The following is a 26,584-nucleotide window of genomic DNA, read 5'->3' on the forward strand; positions in this document are numbered from 1 at the left end:
TTCAAAAATAGATACAAGGCCCAAGAGGCCAGAAATTAGTATTGCGGGCCAAAGTGGTAGAAGAGGCGAGGCCCAGGAGCTGAGTCTTGAACCCCCCCCCCCCCTGCAAATACAAATCAGTAAGTGTGCGCACTCTCTCACGACCATCGCCGCCATGTTATTGGAAGAAAATGTACGAGTGTGGTGGAATGTACCTAATATTTTATACGTTTCTTTAGTTACAGGTACACACGAGGTACAGAAAATAGGTGACTACAATTATCGTGCATAGTAACGTGTAAATTACCTAACATAACCCAAAAAAGTCAGACGAAGGACTTATTTTTCTTGGGGACCTTGCAATATCTTTCTTTTAAATTAAAGCCTAACTGTAACATTAGAAATCAGCCATGCTTAAGTTTAAAAAATAAAACAGCTAAGTAACTCTGAAAATCACAGCAAAAGTTGCAACAGGAATAAAGTGAACAAAGTTATTTACATGAACATTAAACAAAGAGGATCAGCTTACAATAATTATTCCGATTTGAAATAGTAATTAGGATCATCTTTTTGACACGCCCTGTATATTAACATACACTTTCCCAGCACTGGACAGGCGAGGGATACTACATTCTCCCACTCTCCGTCAAGCCCGAGAGAGTATACCTTATTAGGGACAGGGCGCAGCATGAGGGAGTGACGAAGGGCAGGGATAACTACCACCCTACTGTCATTAGTATCCCTGTCCCTGACACCCACCCACGGTAAGAGGGAGGGACGAGAGAAAGAGAGGTAGGGCTATTTGTCTGGCCCCTGGCTACTACTCTACCACTGCCCACCCAAAGGGATAATGAGGACTTAGGGATCTCTGACCATGTCCAAATTTTGATAAGATGGCTTTTGTAGGCCCCAGCATGGAGATAAAGATTCACAGTGGTAGGCCTACTGACTCTTGTGCAGATATCCAAGAACTAGCTACAAGCAGTATTAAAACAGGGAAGTGTTTTTGGGTATGCCCAAATGAGAAATCTGTGGACTAAAATCACAAGGGTATTAAAAGAGGATAACATCAAAGCTGCTTTCATAGAAAACCTGGAAGCTTTCTACAACAGATGGGAACATAAAAAGTCTGGGCTGAATGGTACTGCCCTTGATACTGGCCATGTAGTCAGAAACTGTAAGGCTGAAGGTGATGTCCTGGTAGTCAGTAAATGTGGGGCTGATAGTGCTGTCCTGGGAGACAGTAATGGTGAAGCTGGAGGTGCTGTCCTGGGAGACAGTTATGGTGAAGCTGGAGGTGCTGTCTTGGGAGACAGTAATGGTGAAACTGGAGGTGCTGTCCTGGGAGACAGTAATGGTGAAGCTGGAGATTTTGTCCAGGAAGTCGAGAATTATACGCAGGAAGGAATACATTTAAATGACCTCATAGGGGACAGGAGCCGTAGTGGGGAAACAAGTGTAGTCAAAGATAAGATAAAACCAATATTGCAAACTAGAAATACCACAGGAAATAGCAAACAAGAGGACTCCACTAGCAATAGTGAGGATATATTACCAAAAACAACTGGTGGGAGCTCCATTGTTGGTGCTAGGGAGGATAGGAATAAGACAGGTAAACATGCACCAACAGGGAATACAATCACAGAAACCCAAGGCAAACGGAAACCAAGCCTGTGCACATACTATGCACTTGGTATCTGCAGACATGGGAAATCTGGAAAAACAGACGGGACGTGCAACTATGACCACCCTAGAATATGCAGTGCCCATATGACAACAGGAAAATGCAAACTCCCTTCCTGTAAGCTTTTTCACCCTGAAATGTGTACCTCTTCAGTACAGGAAAGACTGTGCTATAACTTAAATTGCCAGGCACACCATCTAAAGGGGACAAAAAGATACAAAACATCCAGGCCATGAGAAAACCTGGGTAGCCACAGCCACTCAAGAGGGAGAGGTTTTTTAGTGCCAGGAAGGAAAAAAAACTGGCAGGAAATGGCAGAAATCGTACACCAAATCCAGTCATTCCTGGAGTGGAACCACAGTCGATGGCCTCCACTCCAAGCCAACAGATACAGATACTAATGCCGGAAAAAAATTCCCCCCCCCCAGTACCAACAATACCACCAGTCCAATGACATTCTTCTTTGCAAATATACAGGGTCTAAAGCCAGCAACAAACAACAAAATACCTTTCATCCGTGGACTGCTTGCAGAGGCAAAGGCAATGTTCGCGGCTTTCACTGAGACCCACATAAAGGATCACTTGGACAATGAAATATGGATCCCAGGTTACAACCTATACAGATGTGACAGAGTGAACAGGCAAAAGGAGGGGGGGAGGGTTGGCCTGTACATTGAAGTCACTTGTTTGCACAGAACTGCTAAATGCCTCAAATGATGTAGTGGAAGTTTTAACAGTAAAGATCGAGAACCAAAACCTAGTCATTGTGGTAGTCTACAAGCCTCCGGATGCAACATCCCAGCAATTCCAGGAACAGCTGTTAAAAATTGACCACTGTCTGGAAAATCTTCCAGCTCCTGCACCCAACATCTTCCTCCTGGGGGATTTCAACTTAAGGCACCAAAAATGGAGGAATATAGCAAATAATATTGTTGCAGTAATAACACCAGGAGGCAGCTCTGATGAAAACTCACACGAGCTTTTAAATCTCTGCACAAAATTCAGTTTAAACCAGCAAATAATAAAGCCTACTAGACTGGAGAATACACTAGACCTCATCTTCACTAACAATGATGATCTGATAAGAAATGTCACCATATCAAAAACAATATACTCAGATCACAACATAATTGAGGTTCAGACATGTATGCGCAGAGCCCCAGACCGACATAATGAGATTAGTCACGAGGGTGCATTCACCAAATTCAACTTCAATAACAAAAACAAAGTGGGACCAAGTAAACCAAGTCCTAACCGATATAAGCATGGAAGATATACTAAGCAACACAGACCCCAACTTATGCCTAGAACAGATTAACTTGGTGGCACTCGATGTATGCACAAGGCTTATTCCTCTAAGAAAAAGGAGGAGTAGATGTAAAATAGAAAGAGACAGGCGCTCCCTTTACAGGCGACGGAAAAGAATAACAGAGCGGCTAAAAGAGGTCAATATATCTGAAATGCGTAGGGAGACACTGGTCAGAGAAATAGCAAGCATCGAACTTAAGCTAAAGGAATCTTATAGGAGTCAGGAATCGCGGGAAGAACTAAAAGCCATAAATGAAATCGAAAGAAACCCAAAGTATTTCTTCTCCTATGCCAAATCAAAGTCGAGAACAACGTCCAGTATTGGGCCCCTACTTAATAAACAAGATGGGTCCTACACAGATGACAGCAAGGAAATGAGTGAGCAACTCAAGTCCCAATATGACTCAGTTTTTAGCAAGCCGCTAACCAGACTGAGAGTCGAAGATCAAAATGAATTTTTTATGAGAGAGCCACAGAATTTGGTTAACACAAGCCTATCCGATGTTATCCTGATGCCAAATGACTTCGAACAGGCGATAAATGACATGCCCATGCACTCTGCCCCAGGGCCAGACTCATGCAACTCCGTGTTCATCAAGAACTGCAAGAAGCCCCTATCACGAACCTTTACCATCCTATGGAGAGGGCGCATGGACACGGGGGTCGTCCCACAGTTACTAAAAACAACAGACATAGCCCCACTCCACAAAGGGGGCAGTAAAGCAACAGCAAAGAACTGCAGACCGATAGCACTAACATCCCATATCATAAAAATCTTTGAAAGGGTCCAAAGAAGCAAGATCACCACCCATCTAGAAAACCATCAGTTACACAACCCAGGGCAACATGGGTTTAGAACAGGTCGCTCCTGTCTGTCTCAACTATTGGATCACTACGACAAGGTCCTAGATGCACTAGAAGACAAAAAGAATGCAAATGTAATATATACAGACTTTGCAAAAGCCTTCGAAAAGTGTGATCATGGCGTAATAGCGCACAAAATGCGTGCTAAAGGAATAACAGGTAAAGTCGGTCGATGTATCTATAATTTCCTCACTAACAGAACACAGAGTAGTAGTCAACAGAGTAAAGTCTGAGGCAGCTACGGTGAAAAGCTCTGTTCCACAAGGCACAGTACTCGCTCCCATCTTGTTCCTCATCCTCATATCTGACATAGACAAGGATGTCAGCCACAGCACCGTGTCTTCCTTTGCAGATGACACCCGAATCTGCATGACAGTGTCTTCCATTGCAGACACTGCAAGGCTCCAGGCGGACATCAACCAAATCTTTCAGTGGGCTGCAGAAAACAATATGAAGTTCAACGATGAGAAATTTCAATTACTCAGATATGGTAAACACGAGGAAATTAAATCTTCATCAGAGTACAAAACAAATTCTGGCCACAAAATAGAGCGAAACACCAACGTCAAAGACCTGGGAGTGATCATGTCGGAGGATCTCACCTTCAAGGACCATAACATTGTATCAATCGCATCTGCTAGAAAAATGACAGGATGGATAATGAGAACCTTCAAAACTAGGGAGGCCAAGTCCATGATGACACTCTTCAGGTCACTTGTTCTATCTAGGCTGGAATATTGCTGCACACTAACAGCACCTTTCAAGGCAGGTGAAATTGCTGACCTAGAAAATGTACAGAGAACCTTCACGGCGCGCATAACGGAGATAAAACACCTCAATTACTGGGAGCGCTTGAGGTTCCTGAACCTGTATTCCCTGGAATGCAGGCGGGAGAGATACATGATTATATACACCTGGAAAATCCTAGAGGGACTAGTACCGAACTTGCACACGAAAATCACTCACTACGAAAGCAAAAGACTTGGCAGACGATGCAACATCCCCCCAATGAAAAGCAGGGGTGTCACTAGCACGTTAAGAGACCATACAATAAGTGTCAGAGGCCCGAGACTGTTCAACTGCCTCCCAGCATACATAAGGGGGATTACCAACAGACCCCTGGCAGTCTTCAAGCTGGCACTGGACAAGGACCTAAAGTCGGTTCCTGACCAGCCGGGCTGTGGCTCGTACGTTGGTTTGCGTGCAGCCAGCAGTAACAGCCTGGTTGATCAGGCTCTGATCCACCAGGAGGCCTGGTCACAGACCGGGCCGCGGGGGCGTTGACCCCCGGAACTCTCTCCAGGTAAACTCCCGGTAAACTCACATTTGACAGGTCCTTCTCAAACCAACCTCCTTGCTCTCTCTCTCTCTCTCTCTCTCTCTCTCTCTCTCTCTCTCTCTCTCTCTCTCTCTCTCTCTCTCTCTCACACGCATCTCTTCAGTCACACAGTTGTCAGGAAGTGGAACAATCTGGAGTGTGATGTAGTGGAGACAGGATCCATACACAGCTTTAAGAAGAGGTACGATAAAGCTCATGGAGCAAGAAGAGAGTGGACCTAGTAGCGACCAGCGAAGAGACGAGGCCAGGAGCTATGAATCGACCCCTGCAACCACAACTAGGTGACTACACACACAGTGTCCGTGGTTCAAACCCCGGCCGAGTAGAAACACTGGGCATGGAAATACGTCACTGCCTCTCTTGGGTTATCCCAGATAATTATCACAGGTGACCAGGCAACCACGAACAAGTGAATTTTAAGCAATTAAACTGCGGCTAGAAGGGGATCCAACCCGTATTATTTTAGCCCGTCCCATGGGAAACAAGTCAACCATCACATTAACCACTGGGCCATCAATCCAAAGACTGATAGCCGCAGTTTGTTAATATGTTCTTGTGTGTGATAATTTGTGTATTTATGTTTATCTGTACCTAAATAAACTTATACCTGCTGTTGCTATTCACCTAGCAGTAAGTAGGTACCTGGGTGTTAGTCGACTGGTGTGGATAGCATCTTGGGGGGGGGGCAAGATTGAAGGACCATAATGGAATAAGACAGTCAGTGCTCGATTACGCGCTGACTTTGCTGGGTTATATTGGGTAGTAGTGGTGGACCTATATTTTTGGGGCCCTGAAGCTCGAACCGTTACGGGGGGCCCCTTCGCAACCCCTTCTCATAGACTCAAAATTTTATGGCAATATGAGCTAAAATCGCTTCTGGGGCCCCTCCAGGAACAGGGGCCCTGAAGGTTAAGCTTCATTAGTTTCACAGGAGATCTGCCCCTGGGGTGGCTAACCTCCAGGTGAGAAATGCGAACAGATCTTAACTTTAGCGGCCAGATCTTTTATCATCATATTAATGGTTTACAAAATCGGCAAGATGAAGACAGGTGTAGCACTTGGGTATATTTATTTTGTAAACTTATTATCAAAGGTGACGGACTGAAAACACCATTCTAGGCTGAGGGACTGATTACCTCAAATTCCATCTTTGTGTCTTCCTCAGTTCTCTTTTTCTCTGCATTGGACTGATGAAGGCACTGGTTGGCGAAAAGTTTTCCCAAGTGCTGAACACGTGTTTTATTTACCAGCTTGTTATATTCAACTGCACAAGCGGTTTTTTTTCAGATTACTCCTATTAAAGGAACTAATTTACTAGACACCCCCGCCCCCCCCTAAGTGACAACAATATTAAAACATTAAATGGTATAAAATACCGACAGGTTGTTAGGTAAGACACATAGGTAAGACTGATTACATCGTCTTCAAGTATCTTCTGCTTCTATCAACTTTTCTGTACTTGACTGAAGAAGCCTACTGTGTAGGCGAAACGTTTCATAATAAAGATACCTAACTGTTGCATATGTGTCTTACCTAACAACAATATTAAAACACTTTTATTGAGACGATAAAGCTCTCACTGGAGCGAAAAGTTCTTTCAAAGACTGTCTACCACACCTGTCAGTTTCTATTCCTGTCGACACTAAAGCTGTGTAATATCCCGACCTCCAACATTCATACATGTGCAGAGTATCGAAACAAATACATAAACGGGAAGTGAGAAACTTTCCCGAGCCAGCCTCTGTATCATTAGCGTCACATACAGACGTTCCATCTTTCATAACCTTAACATACCCGCCCTAGCCTGTGGCATTAGTGTCACCTACAGACGTAATTAGCGCGCGCACACACACACACACACACACACACACACACACACACACACACACACACACACAAAGCCAGCATCTGGCATTAGTATCACAGTCATCCAATCTTACATAAACTCTACACAAAGTCCAGATATTAATTACGCCTCGCTTATCAACGAACTTGGATACGCTCCTCTGACAAAATTCAGAGGACCCAGCTGATAATACTTAGGACCTGACGCGCCCTAGCGGCACATCTCAACCTCAATACATCTCTCACATCCTTGGGAATGTGCACACCTCACACACTTGTACACTAGGAGATGTAGAACATGATCATACAGAAAGTATATAAAAAGACATGTGCAACGTATAGGGAATTATTATACTGTTAATAGTATATACAACTATCATATGTGATATGCAGCAGCCCGGCCCTGGGTCAGGTTTATGGGGGGGGGGGCTATCGTGGTATTTATGGTATGGGAACGTATCACACTGATGGGATAGGGAAACCTTTGTTTTTCTTAGGAGACATTTCGCTCACTAAGTCAGATGTGGTGAAGGCAGGTGTACACCTGTGACAGTTTCTCTAGCCTAACACTTCTGCCTGGCAGCAAGATTATGTTCAACCAGACTGCTTCTGTTGGTAGCCCTCTGAACCACAACATGATAACCTGTATCATTATCTAAAGGTATATAACCGACATGTTGATGAATAAGACACCTGTGCAACACCTGGGTATCTACCGAAACGTTTCGCCCAACAGTAGACCTCATGAATGTAATACAGAGGCAGGAGGATTGAGTCTCTTATACTGGAGTCAGTGCAATATAATGCCGAACAAGCCACATGGAATGGAAATCTTTAGCTCTAGATCTTTCGCACTTTCTCGCGTCGCCAGGAGCTATGTAATGTTGCAAGACAGCAACAAATAGGAAGGGAAATTCTCAGAGGCAAAAGTCAGAAGGTACCAGTGGCAGCCCATATGATGGGCTGCCACTGGTATCTTCTGACTTGTGCAATTTAATTTAGCTTAATCCAACTAAATATATTTTATACAAGTTTATAATAATTTAATAATAAACAAACAATGCAATATATTTTGTTCGCTAGATTCAGAATGATTTTTTGCGAAATTATTGCATACACAAATTTTCACTTGCTTTATTCGGCAAGAATAGCAAGGCTATTTAAGCCAAAAGAGCAAGTTTTACTTATTCGGCACGATATATATAGCAAATAAGAGTGAGGGGGAGAGAGAGAGGGGGAGAGAGAATCAGAGAGAGAGCAGACAGCTTTAAATAATTCCTGAAGGTTAGCACACATCACTTCTCGATCAGCAGTCACCTAGCGTATATTCTTTGCATACAGAGTAGGAGCGTGCACCCTGGGGGGTGCATATCAGAAAGATAAAAGGTACGAGTACATATACATATTATATTTATTATGGAACATCATAGTGCTGTGAATAACTCCTCACTGGTAGCAGGCAACCCACATGTAGACAAAGACAAGGAAAACAGTTGATCTCTATATTTCGATCTTTGAGATCCTCGTCAGCAAGTAGAAAGAATGAGGAAAATGCTTATTTATATTGATGGCAGTGGCTAGGGGAAGAAGAGGTGGACGTCAGTCTAAGATGTTGATGTGGCGAGCAAAGACTGAGGATACCACATCTTGTTGAGGGGATAAGAGACGTGTGGTTGGTGCCTTCCCGATAAAATCGGGAACTAGTACGTACGTCTTTAAACTCGGTAGTTAAATTGGAGTCTTCCTTTTGAAAATACTGAGGTTGGGCGAGTACAAATAGGAAGCTCGCCAGACAGGCGTTCTTCCTATTTGTATTAACGGTCGTTAGAAAATTAACAATCGTTAGAAAAAGTCTGAGGGTAACACATTGCTTGCATACAGACTGGCAGCTGGTAAAAACCTGGAATGTGTTACTATGTCTAATTAAGTATTTGGTGTTTTCTCATGTGTATGAATTTAATCACAACGGGCAGGATTAACGAGGCACAGAATTCTTACACCGAGAACAAATAGACAGGACCAATAGCGCCACAGCTGAATATTCCAACGTAGCTCCATCAGACCCCATGTGGTAACACTACCATCAACCAGCAAGAAGGCAGGCAGCCTTGAAGATGACAGCGCTACTCCGTCTGCTGGCTCTAGTGACACCAATGCTCCCTTGCCAACTTCTGGCAGCCTCTGTACTTGAACAAATGCCACGCTAAACGCTGGCAGAAGGGATTTATCTGCTAGAACAAGACAAAAGCGTTAAAGGTCGCCGTCAACATTTTCCCTAGACAATCACAACAACGAACTCTCCAGTTACACAATCATAAGAAGAAGCTGCAGCCGCTGCCGCCACCCCCTAATCAGGGTCAGCATTTGAAATTGCAAAGTTATCAACACCATGACAGTACTCCAGCTACCATCGACGTATGAGCTGCTGTTAATTATAAACATCTACGGAGGAAATTTCAAGAGCTTATTCCCGTTTAGGGCATGAAAATCTCTGTAGACTTTCTCCCACTTATATGTCCGGGTCCTGTCTCAACCCAGTAGGTAGTGATCTACCATAGACACTTAGATATGTATTTTCATCTGAACCCAAGGCTGCCTTTATAATGCCGAGCATATCAAGAGAATGCGGCCAAAAATGACAGAATGATAATCCTTTAGGACATTATACTGGTAAGAAAATCTAAGCCTCAGGAAAGCCCCAGAGCAGAAATGAGGTTTAGCGATATTTCGCCTGAAGGCCACATCCAGTAATGGCTGGATCGACACTTGATGGATGGTCATGTTTATTAGTTGTGGTGATATTGTGAATCACTGCTTTTTTTTTTTACTGCAATCAGAGGCACTTCCAAACAACAGTGTCGACTGAAATCTGGCTCTGTAATGACCATTTGTGCAATGGCTCAAATCAGCACGTGTTTCTCCGAGTCCCTGTGAACCAAACACCTGCAAACGAACATGGAAAGAAAACTTGCACGAAGAAGAGCAGGTTCCAAAACTTGGTCTCTGGTCGAGGATCGGCAGAAGTGTTCACCCGATCATACAATATCATCAATTAGGAAAAAGTTTTGTCTGCTGGGTCAGTCCCATCTCAGCACCTGCACGCCAGCAGTGAAGGGACTCGCTGCTCTACTACTCACACTAAATATATGATGAATTCAAAATTAACAGTTTTCAAGATACTCTGAAAGAGGTATTAAGCGAATCGGATAATAAAAACTCATGGCAGGTGACACATCCTTGACAAATCATTTTCCTTTCATGTGACTTGTTATGCCTATATGGATAATTCAGTGGCAAGATGGGTGAAAGATCGAACTTTCACCGGCTAATCTTTAAATAATCACTCTGATTACCTACTGTCAGCTTCCACAAGTCAAGAGAAAGAAGAGTTACTCACCCAACTCGGCGTAGCACAGGGCGCCCACCATGGAGAGCACACCCGACACCGCCCACACCAGCAGAGCCGCGCCCACGCTGCCGCTGTACTCTAGCACCCCTTTAGGGGAGACGAAGATGCCAGAGCCGATGATGATGCCCACAATGATACCCACGCCGTCCATCATCCCTAGCTCCTTCTTCAGCTTGAAGCCAGAGTCTGAAGAATCATCTGCTTCCGTACCCGACTCAGAGATGTTCTTGGCGCTGACGGCCGCCAGGGGCAGTATCTCCGCCGGCGAGGCACCGCTAACATCCTTCAGAGTCGCCATTCTTATTTCTACGTTCCTGCCTTGTTTCACACAGAATGGGTGGGGGTAGGAAGGATGGCAGTCTTATCTTTTACACAAAATCGGGGAAACTCTCGGGTACTTGCACTAAACTTTTTTTTTGGTCATATATTTTTGTCTTCACCCGCAACTAGTTATCAAGAGGAGTGTAAGAATCAAATTTATCGCTGGTTAATTCAAGGTGATATACAACAGTAACACAATCCTCCTTAATGGCAATTCAATGACAAGTTGCCAAAAATTCAGAAATAATTTTCAGAATGCACCGGTGGATAGAGCTCACACCGGAATTTCATGTTCGTCACTAACTTTCGTTCATTTCCCGACATAAGCTGGCAAGAACTCTTGAATATGAGGTCAACGAACACGAAAATGAAATCACCGGATAACGAAGACTGGGAGTATAAAGTCATAAATGGTTCCAAGACACTGATATATAAGGTAAGGGAGGTGTGGAGGCCCGGAATACTGCTTCTCTAATTCTGTTTATATCATCTTTCTAGTTTTAAATATATCGGTACTAGTTTAGTAAAATCACGAATAGCATCAACTTCACGATTAATAGTAGTATTAGAAGAAGCGATTATCAACATTGATCTGAAATATGTGCGCACGACAACCACTGATTCAGATACTGACTTTTAATGGCTTCCCCCAGCATTTATAAACCAGTCTTTAAACGGTATCCAGTAGCATATCGCAAATGCAACTCTTCGATTATTTAGCCAGAATCAGGGCGAGTTTGTCAGCTTTTCAACTCCCTGTAACTTCCTCAGCGAGTCATGCGAGAAACTCGTTCATTTCCTTAGCCGACTATCTTGGACGAGTGATGGGCTCCTCCAGACACCTCCCTCGGATATTAATCTTGAAAGACACTCTGCTTGGTCCTGTACGACACTGTCCTCACCTTGTAAGCTCCTCCTCCTCCTCCGCCACTATGAAACCTGAAAGAAAACAATAATAACATTTTTAGCTTAGGAAATAGAGATGACAGTGTTTAGTCTATGGTAAGTACATAGTAAAGACTGACACATTGGGCTGCCATGCAAGAACTACAATCCAGCTGTCTACTAAACAAACACGGGAGACAAAGGTAGCATAGCAGAATTTAGACACTAACTTCAGAAGTTTTATGAGATTAATAATTTATGCATTTATTTGCATCACTATGTTCATGTAGGTCATTCAGCACAAGTAGTAGTAGTAATAGTAATGATGCAGCAAGCAGCAGCAGCAAGCAGCAAGCAGCAGCAGCAAGCAGCAGCAGCAAGCAGCAGCAGCAAGCAGCAGCAGCAAGCAGCAGCAGCAAGCAGCAGCAGCAGCAAGCAGCAGCAGCAAGCAGCAGCAGCAAGCAGCAGCAAGCAGCAGCAGCAAGCAGCAGCAGCAAGCAGCAGCAGCAAGCAGCAGCAGCAGCAGCAAGCAGCAGCAGCAAGCAGCAGCAGCAGCAGCAGCAGCAGCAGCAGCAGCAGCAGCAGCAGCAGCAGCAGCAGCCAGCAGCAGCAGCAGCAGCTCGATCCTCCGTCCACTAAAAGCGAGACAGGCTGTCTTATTGTATTCCATATCCTAATATTTTATCAAGGCTCAAACGAAAGTAATACGTTGACTCTGGTCTGATGCTACTGACGCAAGGCTTACAGAAGGTGGGTGATGCGGCAGACAGGCGTGAGACGAAAGGAACTAAGATCAGAGCGGAGATAGCTTCGCCATACGCAAGTGTTAAGGTCCAGCAGAGTGGAGTGAGGGCGGTTGAGACGAGTGGAGCTGCCCGCTGCTCGACCTCTCTTGTGCCTTGTCGAGCACTACGTCTTGTCTGTGTTGTCACGATTTATATCTGCCGAGGAGTGAATGTGGGTGTGAGGGGAGAGGAGGGGAGGGGCGTGTGTGGGGTCACACTACACGTGAGCATAACGTGGCCAGTAAGGTGCTAATGGGATGTGAAGCTCCACCTACGATGGGTTTGTTTGCAACTCATGCGCTGATCTCCTGGCCGCCAGATGTCCAATTAGCTTTCCAGGTCCAGTCCGGCTGGTAAGCCAGGAGTTACTACTACCACGGCTTCCATAGGGTAACCGGCTGCCTCTCACATGTGTCCTTGGAATCTGCCAGACTCAGCACCACTGTATTTCGTCTCGTGCAATAAAGTTTTCTCTTACGAACACACTTACAACAACATTCCAAGCCACTACACATCCTATTTCCCAGTGATGCGAGTGTGAGGTGATGACCAGCCTTAGCGACCTCGTAACAGGGAGTGAGGGAGGGGTCGCTCGTACATACCTTGTTCATCGGAACACTTCCAGCAGCTGGTCTGGCCTGGTTGGGACAATGTTTCTGGGTAAGAGGGTCTAGGGAGCAGAGATTATCGTATCAGAAACAAGCGTTAAATCCGTTTGGGTTATGCAGCAGTGCGACGAGAGGTTCAGCTTCCAGGAAAGTTATCATCACCCTATACTGCTACCTATTCATAACTACACATTTCGAGTCTTTCTACTCCCGGAGCCCGTCCATGGACCAGGCTCGTCTGGTGCTAGCCTGGTCAACCAGGCTGTTGCTGCTGAAGGCCCGCTGCCCCACATATACATCACAGCCTGATTGATCAATCATAACGATTGTAGTATGCGCCTGGATGTGTCCGCCCTCGGGAACACGCATGCACTTGCCTAGTCCCGTTGTTAGGAACACCTTTGGTCTTTCACGCCATCGGTGTAAGCTTCCTCACCGCCCACCTCACCCGGGTGGAGCAACCTCTCAGGGTGGCGGAGTAATGTCTTGGACTGTCAGCATCCAGTGCCTGAAGTCTCCACAGGCCCTCATTTGGAGAAGTCACTCTTGCCAGGCTGGTCGTCAGCAGAGCGACCTTATTATCTATCCCACGTTAACGAACGCCATGACTTTCTACCATGAAACTCGAAATGGCGACTTCAGTCAGTGTATAAAAGAGCCACACTGGTTTAGCGATTACGGTAAAAAAAATTCTAATTACCGACTGCCCTCCTATATCCTTTTGAGCAGCTGCTGACGTTTCTGTGACCCTCGCCCCCTCCTCCGCCCCGATCCACCCCCCCGGGTCCCGAGGTCAAGCCAGGTCTTCTACTCGACCTAGTCAGTTAAGAATGATGAAGGAAAATAGTAATACAAAGGCAGAGTAATAGCAACTCCAGTTTTCCGGGATCAAAAACCCTTCACCAGCATAAGTGCAAGTCCGAGACCTAAACCATAGTGAAGAATTCCCACGAGAATGAAACTGATACCGGGTACAGTGGGGATGAAACAAGCCTGGATGAGCACACGTGTTCTAGGAAGTGATCTGAGACTGGCGGACCTCGTGAGATATGTCAGTCAGCACCTTGCTGCCACTGACTGCCCTTGATTAAGGTCCAGTTACTGTACGTTAGATTAAGGTCCAATTACTTTACGTTAGATTAAGGTCCAGTTACTTTACGTTAGATTAAGGTCCAGTTACTTTACGTTAGATTAAGGTCCAGTTACTTTACGTTAGATTAAGGTCCAGTTACTTTACGTTAGATTAAGTTCCAGTTACTTTACATTAGATTAAGGTCCAGTTACTGTACGCTAGATTAAGGTCCAGTTACTTTACGTTAGATTAAGTTCCAGTTACTTTACGTTAGATTAAGGTCCAGTTACTTTACGTTAGATTAAGGTCCAGTTAATTTACGTTAGATTAAGGTCCAGTTACTTTACGTTAGATTAAGGTCCAGTTACTGTACGCTAGATTAAGGTCCAGTTACTGTACGTTAGATTAAGGTCCAGTTACTGTACGTTAGATTAAGGTCCAGTTACTGTACGTTAGATTAAGGTCCAGTTACTGTACGTTAGATTAAGGTCCAGTTACTGTACGTTAGATTAAGGTCCAGTTACTTTACGTTAGATTAAGGTCCAGTTACTTTACGTTAGATTAAGGTCCAGTTACTTTACGTTAGATTAAGGTCCAGTTACTTTACGTTAGATTAAGGTCCAGTTACTTTACGTTAGATTAAGGTCCAGTTACTTTACGTTAGATTAAGGTTACCAAAATAACTAACCAAAACCGTACATAACAAAATCAACAAACAAACTACACGACTGTGTGCAGAGAGTTAACACGGGGTAACAGTAGTCGGATAAACAGACAAGGCATCTTGAAAAGCTCTTACTGAAGAGAGATTCCAGTCGCACGTAGCACATTAAATGTCCAGACGCCTTTCCTATCTTGGGTCAAATATTAATATGGACTATGTAATTTTTTTTCAGTTTGACGTACCGCAGACTTTTTTTTTTTAATAATAAACTTTCGTATCTTAAGAAAAAATATTGTATATTACATAGGAGAGAGAAGCTTATGGTGACACTTGAGTCCGACTCGGACCAATTACAAGTCGCACTAACACAGGAAGGTGAGGGAGCCAATGTATATAGGAGACGGGGACGGGACAGAGGAAGAAAATGGAGTAGTGGTAGAGATAATGCCGGTAGTGGTGGTAGTAGGGGGAATAGTGGTGGCAGTAGGGTAGTAGTAATAGTGGGAGTAGTAGTAGTAGTAGTAAACAGGGGAGTAGTAATATTGTGTATTGCTCCAGTCACGGTATTGTGCCTTTTAAGTTCTTAAAAACTGTATATTTTCTGTAGACATGTACGCAACACAGAAGTCTGTATCACGTTATTGCAGTGGCTGTTACCAAATAAAATTTGTGTTACCTGTTGGTTAAACAAAAGATTCATTTGCATACCTTCATCTACACAAATCTCACCAGTAATTCATACATGGGTAAGGGGGGGGAGGAGGAAGCCAGACTGCCGCTGCTTCATTGTTTTAAGGTGCGTCAGGCGCTCTACTGACGCCAGCTCAAATTAAGCTAGCTTAAGTATAAACTAGGTAATGTTAGGCGAGGTTACGTTAGATGTATGGGTTGTGTTAACTAGTTAACTATACAAACTAGTAAACTAGTGCGCATATATGAAATATTTGTCATATGCTGAGTATATTTATATAGGCACCGTAGAGGCGCTGCGCCGCGGGGGCGTTGACCCCCGGGAACACCCTCCAGGTAGACTCATCAGGAGCCGATTAAGTCTGGTCATCTCTCCCCTACAGGCTTAGCGCCTCTCCATGAACATAATCTGAGACACAAAGTATGGTTTTTACAATATATTTTTTTCAAATTTTCAACCCATAGACACTAAAAATATATATAATTCTAGGAGTGTAAACGGGAGACCTCTGGTGACACGGACAAACAACCTTGAGGGGTACGAGCGTAGCTGTTGGTATACCCTCAGTCAATGGTAGACGTGTTTATGTTGGTGAGTTGTGGTAATGGTGGTAGTTAGGAGTTTGATGGTGGTGGTAGTTAGGAGTTTGATGGTGGTGGTGGAGAAGACTGGACAAGTGGAATTAATGGTGGTAGTGGTGAGTAGTGGTGGTGAGTAGTGGTGGTGGTGGTGGTGGTGAGTAGTGGTGGTGGTGAGTAGTGGTGGTGGTGAGTAGTGGTGGTGAGTGGTGGTGGTGGTGAGTAGTGGTGGTGAGTGGTGGTGGTGAGTAGTGGTGGTGAGTAGTGGTGGTGGTGAGTAGTGATGGTGGTGGTGAGTAGTGATGGTGGTGGTGAGTAGTGATGGTGGTGGTGAGTAGTGATGGTGGTGGTGAGTAGTGATGGTGGTGGTGAGTAGTGATGGTGGTGGTGAGTAGTGGTGGTGGTGGTGAGTAGTGGTGGTGGTGGTGAGTTGTGGTGGTGGTGGTGAGTTGTGGTGGTGGTGAGTTGTGGTGGTGGTGGTGAGTTGTGGTGGTGGTGGTGAGTTGTGGTGGTGGTGGTGAGTGGTGGTGGTGAGTTGTGGTGGTGAGTTGTGGTGGTGGTGGTGAGTAGTGGTGGAGGGTGGACGAGTGGAATTAATGATAGTGGTGGTGATTCATTTCACGAGTTTATCCCCTGGTATCACTGCCTGAGGTAGGTTAGGCAGGTTTCGTCAGGAAACACAAGTGTTTCCTGACGCGGGTCTTAGATGATGACCGGCCGTTGGAGCTTTCGATCATTTGACCGAAGCCTTCCGCTGGCTTACCGGTCCACCCCTTTAAAAATTATGGCCACTGAAAACCATTTAGTATACTCACTCACTGCCTGAGGCCAGGCCAGCTATCTTGGAGAGTCCCTGATCAGCCAGCCTGTTAAGGTAAGCGGCAAGCAGGGCTAAACAGCCACTAAAATATTTCAGTAAGATGGTAAATAACTGCCTTGGAGTACAAAAAAATACATATAAACATTCGTGTACTTTTTTTAAGACACCTTTAATGAAGATGTTTCGCCCTTGGCCCTTGATTAAGATTCCAGGAGCGAAATGTCTTCAATAAAAGGCCTTATAGATGAATGCATTCGTTTCCACTACAGTTTTGTTCAGCTTCCTTTGCAGACCTACCTTTGTTCCAGTGCTAATTCTTATTTCTGCGGGTAGAAGAAGGTTGAAGAGTCTTGGACCACGCAAGTTGACAGTGTTTTCTTACCGAATTTTTCCCCTTAACAACTTTAAATGTACATACCAAGAGCTGTGCTATACATTAACACATCCGAAACTTCATTTAGAAGTCCGTTCTTAATGCTAATTGCTTCCTCCCACTGTATGCCACCACTAACAGTCCTCTAACCCCTGGAGAAGACTTCATCTCCATAGAGCTGAACTTCTCCAGGCTGAGGGACTGACCACCTCAAATACTCTCTCTAAAGTCGATGGACTGATTACACCTTTAATTCACTACTACACCAGCTACCTCTGTATCTGACTGAAGAAGCCTACTGTGTAGGCGAAACGTTTCAACAAAGATACTTGCCCCAGGATAGAACCCGGGGCCATAGGCTGTCAACCAGAGGCGCTACCCCCTGAGCCACGAACCGTGTTCTCCACCGAGTTTAATATACACTTCTTTCCGTATCTCTCACTCCGTCAACCTGTAATGGCAGTGTATTGACAACGCACTTGACCCGCCAGAATTTTTATTGACTATTATTGTCACGGGGAAACATTAAATCTGTAGAGAACGCCTGCAAGTCTTGAACATGTACTCATTGGTGTGGAGGAGAGAGAGATATATATGATAATATATACTTTGAAAGTACTCGAGGGCTTGGTCCCAAATCTGCACACTGCCATAACAATATACTGGAGTGAAAGATATGGGAGGAAGTGTAAAATAAACCTGGTGAGTAGCAGGGGTGCGGTGGGGACAATAAGGGAACATTGTATCAACATCCGGGGTCCCAGACTATTCAACATCTTACCAGAAGATATCAGAAACACGGCTGGACCAAGTGTAGAAGCCTTCAAGAGGTAACTGGACAAGTATCTTCACCAGGTGCCAGATCAACCAGGCTGTGATGGATATGTGGGGCAGCGGGCCTCCAGCAGCAACAGCCTGGTTGACCAGGCAAGAACCAGACGAGCCTGACCCATGGCCGGGCTCCGAGAGTAGTTAAACTCTCGAAACTCTTGAAAGGTATATCAAAGGGTAATCAGGTTTGATCCAAGGAGAGTAGTTCCGATTCCGAGAATCAAGAGCCTTTCACCAGCATCAAGGTGCCCCCAGTGACGCGATAAACCTGCCTGAGGAAGCTGGAATGTGGTCTAGTGACAGGATACCTGGCTTTCACCCAAGAAGACCGGGTTCGATTCTTGGAATGGGAATCAGTTTGACGAGCCTGGCCCATGGCCGGGCTCAGGGAGTAGAAAGACTCTCGAAACTCATCAAAGGAGTAACTGCCTGCCTTGTGATGAGTAACAATGGTGTCAGACCCTCCCCCTGCCTTGTGATGAGTAACAATGGTGTCAGACCCTCCCCCCTGGTTCGTGATGAGCAATAATGGTGTCAGACCCTCCCCCCTGGTTCGTGATGAGTAACAATGGTGTTAGACCCTCCCCCCTGGTTCGTGATGAGCAATAATGGTGTCAGACCCTCCCCCCTGGTTCGTGATGAGTAACAATGGTGTTAGACCCTCCCCCCTGGTTCGTGATGAGCAATAATGGTGTCAGACCCTCCCCCCTGGTTCGTGATGAGCAACAATGGTGTCAGACCCTCCCCCCTGGTTCGTGATGAGCAATAATGGTGTCAGACCCTCCCCCCTGGTTCGTGATGAGCAACAATGGTGTCAGACCCTCCCCCCTGGTTCGTGATGAGCAACAATGGTGTCAGACCCTCCCCCCTGCCTTGTGATGAGAAACAACTGTGGTTTAGAAAAACACGTAAGCAAAAACTGATATATTAATGTTTCGGTCCTGGGACCTTGATCACTTCTAACATACTGAGGTAGAAAGACATTATATATAGGCGGAGAGTGAGGTGTTTGTGACGCACGGTGACTTGTAGAATGCCATGATGGGATGAGGACGGGTAGACGAACCAGAACTCAGACGCCGATGGTGTCTAGAAGCCTCGCTAATCGCCGTCACCGACACAATAGAACGTAACACTGGAAACCACAAAATTTCTGAAACATTAACACGATGATACTCAAGCAGCACCAACCCAAAAACACAGGAGTCATACGATCTCATCGTCTACCCGTCCTCGTCCCATCATGGCATTCTACAGATCACCGTGCGTCACTCACACCTCACTCTCCGTCTATATATAATGTTTTTCTACCTCAGTATGTTAGAAGTGATCAAGGTCCCAGGATCGAAACGTTTTCTAATAAATATGTCATAGTTTTTGCTTACGTGTCTTTCTAAACCAACTTGTCGGTATTTATTACCAAGGTTTATACCAGTAACAATGGTGTCAGACCCTCCCCCTGCCCTGTGATGAGTAACAATGGTGTCAGACCCTCCCCCTGCCCTGTGATGAGTAACAATGGTGTCAGACCCTCCCCCCCTGCCCTGTGATGAGTAACAATGGTGTCAGACCCTCCCCCCCTGCCCTGTGATGAGTAACAATGGTGTCAGACCCTCCCCCTGCCTTGTGATGAGTAACAATGGTGTCAGACCCTCCCCCTGCCTTGTGATGAGTAACAATGATATCAGACCCTCCCCCTGCCCTGTGATGAGTAACAATGGTGTCAGACCCTCCCCCTGCCCTGTGATGAGCAACAATGGTGTCAGACCCTCCCCCTGCCCTGTGATGAGTAAATGGTGTCAGACCCTCCCCCTGCCTTGTGATGAGTAACAATGGTGTCAGACCCTCCCCCTGCCTTGTGGTGAGTAACAATGGTGTCAGACCCTCCCCCTGCCCTGTGATGAGCAACCATGGTGTCAGACCCTCCCCCCTGCCTTGTGATGAGTAAATGGTGTCAGACCCTCCCCCTGCTCTGTGATGAGTAACAATGATGTCAGACCCTCCCCCCTGCCTTGTGATGAGTAACAATGGTGTCAGACCCTCCCCCTGCCTTGTGATGAGTAACAATGGTGTCAGACCCTCCCCCTGCCCTGTGATGAGTAACAATGGTGTCAGACCATCCCCCCTGCCTTGTGATGAGTAACAATGGTATCAGACCCTCCCCCTGCCCTGTGATGAGCAACAATGGTGTCAGACCCTCCCCCTGCTCTGTGATGAGCAACAATGATGTCAGACCCTCCCCCTGCTCTGTGATGAGTAACAATGATGTCAGACCTTCCCCCGGCTCTGTGATGAGTAACAATGATATCAGACCCTCCCCCTGCTCTGTGATGAGTAACAATGATGTCAGACCCTCCCCCTGCTCTGTGATGAGTAACAATGATGTCAGACCCTCCCCCTGCTCTGTGATGAGTAACAATGATGTCAGACCTTCCCCCTGCTCTGTGATGAGTAACAATGATGTCAGACCCTCCCCCCTGCCTTGTGATGAGTAACAATGGTGTCAGACCCTCCCCCTGCCTTGTGATGAGTAACAATGGTGTCAGATCCTCCCCCTGCCTTGTGATGAGTAACAATGGTGTCAGACCCTCCCCCTGCCTTGTGATGAGTAACAATGGTGTCCGACCCTCCCCCTGCCTTGTGATGAGTAACAATGGTCTCAGGTCCTCCCCCTGCCTTGTGATGAGTAACAATGGTGTCAGACCCTCCCCCTGCCTTGTGATGAGTAACAATGGTCTCAGGTCCTCCCCCTGCCTTGTGATGAGTAACAATGGTGTCAGACCCTTCCCCTGCCTTGTGATGAGTAACAATGGTGTCAGACCCTCCCCCCTGCCCTGTGATGAGTAACAATGGTGTCAGACCCTCCCCCTGCCCTGTGATGAGTAACAATGGTCTCAGGTCCTCCCCCTGCCTTGTGATGAGTAACAATGGTGCCAGACCCCCCCCCTGCCTTGTGATGAGTAACAATGGTGTCAGACCCTCCCCCTGCCCTGTGATGAGTAACAATGGTCTCAGGTCCTCCCCCTGCCTTGTGATGAGTAACAATGGTGTCAGACCCTCCCCCTGCCTTGTGATGAGTAACAATGGTGTCAGACCCTCCCCCTGCCTTGTGATGAGTAACAATGGTGTCAGACCCTCCCCCTGCCTTGTGATGAGTAACAATGGTGACAGACCCTCCCCCTGCCTTGTGATGAGTAACAATGGTGACAGACCCTCCCCCTGCCTTGTGATGAGTAACAATGGTGTCAGACCCTCCCCCTGCCTTGTGATGAGTAACAATGGTGTCAGACCCTCCCCCTGCCTTGTGATGAGTAACAATGGTGTCAGACCCTCCCCCTGCCTTGTGATGAGTAACAATGGTGTCAGACCCTCCCCCTGCCCTGTGATGAGTAATAATGGTCTCAGGTCCTCCCCCTGCCTTGTGATGAGTAACAATGGTGTCAGACCCTCCCCCTGCCTTGTGATGAGTAACAATGGTGTCAGACCCTCCCCCTGCCTTGTGATGAGTAACAATGGTGTCAGACCCTCCCCCTGCCATACAGTATCGAGCTTTTCAGCTTATTCGGATTTTTTGTGTGTGTGTATATCTGGAGGGTATTCCGGGGGTTAACGCCCCCGCGGCCCGGTCCATGACCAGGCCTCGTGCCAGAAACTTGATAATACATTTACCTACGTTACATTTTAACCTTCTGGCCTCTTTTTTTTTAAAAAACTTTCACTCCATGGTTCTATAAGGTCTTTGAAAGTTCGTGTGCAAAGTCTATTTTGACAGTTAACAACAGAGCCACAGTATCGTGGTTGGGACCAATGGAAATAAGTCAAGGATCCCAATGGAAATAAGTCAAGGACCCCAATGGAAATAAGTCAAGGACCCAATGGAAATAAGTCAAGGACCCCAATGGAAATAAGTCAAGGACCCCAATGGAAATAAGTCAAGGACCCCAATGGAAATAAGTCAAGGATCCCAATGGAAATAAGTCAAGGACCCCAATGGAAATAAGTCAAGGACCCCAATGGAAATAAGTCAAGGATCCCAATGGAAATAAGTCAAGGACCCCAATGAAAATAAGTCAAGGACCCCAATGGAAATAAGTCAAGGACCCCAATGGAAATAAGTCAAGGATCCCAATGGAAATAAGTCAAGGACCCCAATGGAAATAAGTCAAGGACCCCAATGGAAATAAGTCAAGGACCCCAATGGAAATAAGTCAAGGACCCAATGGAAGTAAGTCAAGGACCCCAATGGAAATAAGTCAAGGACCCCAATGGAAATAAGTCAAGGACCCCAATGGAAATAAGTCAAGGACCCCAATGGAAATAAGTCAAGGACCCCAATGGAAATAAGTCAAAGACCCCAATGGAAATAAGTCAAGGACCCCAATGGAAATAAGTCAAGGACTCCAATGGAAATAAGTCAAGAACCCCAATGGAAATAAGTCAAGGACCCCAATGGAAATAAGTCAAGGACCCCAATGGAAATAAGAACTTTTTTGGTGGGGGTTACCCTAGGAATTTAACACTATATATGATAATTGTACTTGTGAGTAAAGAACAAAACTGTACAATACCGTGACTGGAACAATACACAAATAACCTGTGCCTAAATAAACTTACTAACCCACAAAATCAATAAATATTTAGAGGACGTTTTGGTGGGTCTCGGGTGACTTACAGGAAGAGAATGATGGAGAGAGTGAGGGAGAGAATGATGGAGTAAGAGAAGAATGATGGAGAGAGTAAGGGAGAGAATGATGGAGAGAGTAAGGGAGAGAATGACGGAGTAAGGGAGAGAATGATGGAGAGAGTAAGGGAGAGAATGATGGAGAGAGTAAGGGAGAGAATGATGGAGTAAGAGAAGAATGATGGAGAGAGTAAGGGAGAGAATGAGGGAGAGAGTAAGGGAGATAATGATGGAGAGAGTAAGGGAGATAATGATGGAGAGAGTAAGGGAGAGAATGATGGAGAGAAAGGGAGAGAATGATGGAACGAGTAAGGGAGAGAATGATGGAGAGAGTAAGGGAGATAATGAGGAAAGATAACAATAAGGTCAAGCAAGACGGCTGTAGAAGGAAAAGAGACAATAATGACGAAAATGGATGCAGGAGAGATAACGTAGGGAGGTGGTGTAGGGAGGGAGGTAGGAGATGGAGGAGGGAAGGAGGGAGGAGGTGAGGGGGAGGGAGGGAGGGAAGGAAGGGGGAGGGAGGGAGGTGGTGGTGATGTGGGTCCCAACAACTTTCGCAGGAAGCTTCCACTTGACAGCAGCCCGGTCCCTCTCTCCCTCCCTCTATCTTACCCCCCCCTCCCTCGAACTCAACTCCCCCTCCCTGGAATTCTCAACCCTCCACACTCACTCCCCTCCCTCAAACTCACCCCCACTCACTACCCTCCCTCAAATTCACTCCCTATCACTCTCTGGAACTCACCCCTTCCCTTCCTCGCTCCTCTCGTTCTCCCCCCCCCCCTCACCCCTGGCACTTAGTTCCATCTGCATAGAAATAAATAGTACCTGGAAACGAGTTTGGGAGTCAGTGCCCCCACGACCCGATCCCAGACCAGCTCTCCATGTTGCTGGTTTCATCACCCAGGCTGCTGGTACCAGTAGCCACTCCACTTTATAAACCATAACACGGCTGATCAGGAACTGATCACATCCCCTCTTAAAGACAGCCAGCAGTTTGTCGGAAATTTCCTTTATACACGAATGGTGGGCATTGAAAAGTCGGGGACCTCCGACACTTACCGGGATCTCTTAGTTTACTCGTCGCTCTCCTGCCTTTTATCGGGGCTATTTTGCACCTTCTGACAACTCTTTCATACACTGATTTCGGTGTGAAGTTTGGAACCAGTTCCTCCAAGGTTATCCAGATATAAATTAAGATGTACCGCTATCGCCTACTTTCCAAGGAGTACAGTGCAATGGACCTCAAGCATTCCCAGTAGCAGAGATGCTGAAATGTATACTTTTCATGGTTTTCGACAGTTTTCTTGCTCCGGCAACCCTACCCAGGGACAGGCTTGTCTGGTCAACCAGACTATTGCTGCTGGCTTCCCACTGGCCCACATATCCATCACAACATGGTTGATCCAGCACCTGGCGGAAGTACTTGTCTAATTTTCTCTTGAAGACTTTTACTCTTGTACCAACAGTATTTTTTATAACTTCTGGTAAGATGTTAACAAGTCTGGAACCATGAATGTTGATACAATGTTTTCCTATTATGCCCGAGGCTCCCCTGTTTTCACTGGGTTTATTTTACACTTTCTGCCATATCTGCCACTCCAGTATGTTATGGCAGTGTGCAGATCTGGGACTAGACCCTCAAGTACTTTCCACGTGTATATTATCATGTAACTCGCTCTCATCCGCTTTAGCGAGTGAATATTTACGATTGTGAGGCATTTCTAGTAATTTAAATGTTTCATTAACTCTGTGTTCCAGCTCTGATATCTCCCCAGCCTTGAATGGTCCGTCAACACTGAACAATACTAAGCAAGAGAACACAGGAAATTTCAGTCCTATCACCTCTGGCACTTATTTTGAAACTTCTTGGAGATAAATAGTATAAAATACCGACACAGAGGAAAAATAAACAGAAATGCATCACACTGCGTTTATGTTTATTTTCCCAATGAAACTTGTAATCCACCCTGCCATTTTCTTGGAAAGGACATCTGGCATTTTTACACCCAGGTCCTTCACATTTTTTTCTTGTTCTATCTGATCTTGTATTTTATATACAGCGACCCTTTAAAGTACTTTATTCTTTAATATCCACGCAGCTGACACTTGTTACTATTGAACGTCATGTTATTCTCCACTGCCCACTTAGTCTCTGTATATATCCTCTTGTGTTTATTCTACTTCTGCCCAAGGGTTTTCCTGCTTATTTTAACACCCGCATGTATGAAACTGTATGAGGTTAATAAAGAGTAAAGGAGCCAGGCAATGAAAACTCTCTGTACGTTTGGTATCACAGATGACTCATCAACGACGTCAGTGTAGATAAATGGTTCAGAGAACTGACAAGTTGATGAATTAGACACATGTGCAAGTGTTGGACACGTGTCTTAATTCATCAACGACGTCAGTGTACGTGGTTCTTCCCTGACCACCAGCACTGCTCCATCCCGCCTCATGAGGGGACCGTGTGCGCTCACAGCTAACATGTGGAGACAAACACTATAATGTACAGACATGGGTAAAAAGAGAGAAATACAGAATAATGAAATCTTTTTACTGACAACGTTTCGCCCGCACATTTGGCTTTATCAGGTCACAAACAAATATAACTTGGATGAAACCTGGTAAAGCAGTGTGTTGTCAGTAAAGAGCCGCGTAATAGCATATTTGCGTCTCTTTAACACACAAGTGTTGCTTAGATCGCGAACACGGTAATATCAGTGTTCTCTATGTTCACTGTACGGACTGTCTTTTGTCACCGCTGTCTTGTGTTACTGCTGATGATAGTGAAACAAGTGGCAGCAACTGTAGTTGGTCCTAACTACAATTCCTATCACATTTAGGAGCTTCAGTACTTCAAAATTCTTGCCCATACTAGGATCAGCAGTCAGGAGACACCTAATTACTGTAACCTTACCTCACGATACTCTCACTACATCTCACCTGCTGACTCTGGTATTAAGACTGAAGATACCACTTGTGGCTAAACATTTCTCCTTCATAAGTATCCTGAACTGTACGTAAGTGATGAATAAAGCGAACCATGTCTCCTGTGCAGGCTTCATCAGTCGAATACGTTCAACCAAGGCTAAGGGACTGATCACCCATCTTGAGGAAGATACTGAAAACCTACTTCTTCCGTAGTATAATAGTCCCCTCTGTGTTCGATTAAAGACAGCTGCACAGACGAAACGTCAGGAATAAAAATACCCAAGTGTCGAACATGTGTCTGATCAACCTCTCGGTGTTGTATGCTATTAATATGCGAGTATATCATTACAATACTTGTGTGCAGTACGGAGATGAGAGACACGCATGCAACACCCTTGTATTCTTATAAAGATAGCCAAGGGTAGCATGTGTGTATTTCCTCAATGTATATCCAGTTTGTTTAGTTACATCTTGTGCATATGACCGTACCGGTTCACTACTAAATCCCGGGTGTAAGTATATCAATATTGACAAACTGAAATAAGGACAAGAACGCAACACTTAACACTTTATATTACAAGTTGAGTCTACAAGGGACTGTCTCGTGTTGTGTTGGAAATGAGAGTCCTGAGTGGACACAATCTCACTGTTGTATAACATCCAGGTCACGACAAAGTCCCTTGACCTCTAATGACCCGTGCCAAGCGGGGTCACTGAGAACAAATCCTCATTGACACCTTAACAATGCCTCAGCCGCAAGATAAAAGTATTACTCCTCGCTGTAATATCGTTTTTAAGAGTGGTGCCAAGACTGTGGGTTTGAGAGCAACCTTGGACGTGCAAATATACCAGCATAGTGTAAGAGAGCCAAGGGGCGCGCGTGTGTGAACGTGTGTATTCCTATGTGGTTGCA

General features: G+C 45.5%; 1 protein-coding gene across 4 annotated transcripts in view; it reads right to left on the bottom strand.

The window, feature by feature from the left end:
- Positions 1-26,584, bottom strand: part of LOC128687354 (large neutral amino acids transporter small subunit 2) — a 148,037-nt gene that overhangs the window by 53,102 nt on the left and 68,351 nt on the right. For 2 of the 4 annotated variants that reach the window (XM_070093668.1, XM_070093794.1), the window contains one exon: positions 10,417-11,688. In XM_070093668.1, coding sequence (XP_069949769.1) covers positions 10,417-10,726 — 310 coding nt within the window. In that variant the 5' untranslated portion in view covers positions 10,727-11,688. Of the gene's footprint in view, positions 1-10,416; positions 11,689-12,368; positions 12,548-26,584 lie in introns of those variants that run through there. The other 2 variants (XM_070093730.1, XM_070093858.1) reach the window with 2 other exon arrangements.

This window comes from Cherax quadricarinatus, chromosome 1 (assembly GCF_038502225.1).
Source record: "Cherax quadricarinatus isolate ZL_2023a chromosome 1, ASM3850222v1, whole genome shotgun sequence".
NCBI lineage: Eukaryota > Metazoa > Arthropoda > Malacostraca > Decapoda > Parastacidae > Cherax > Cherax quadricarinatus.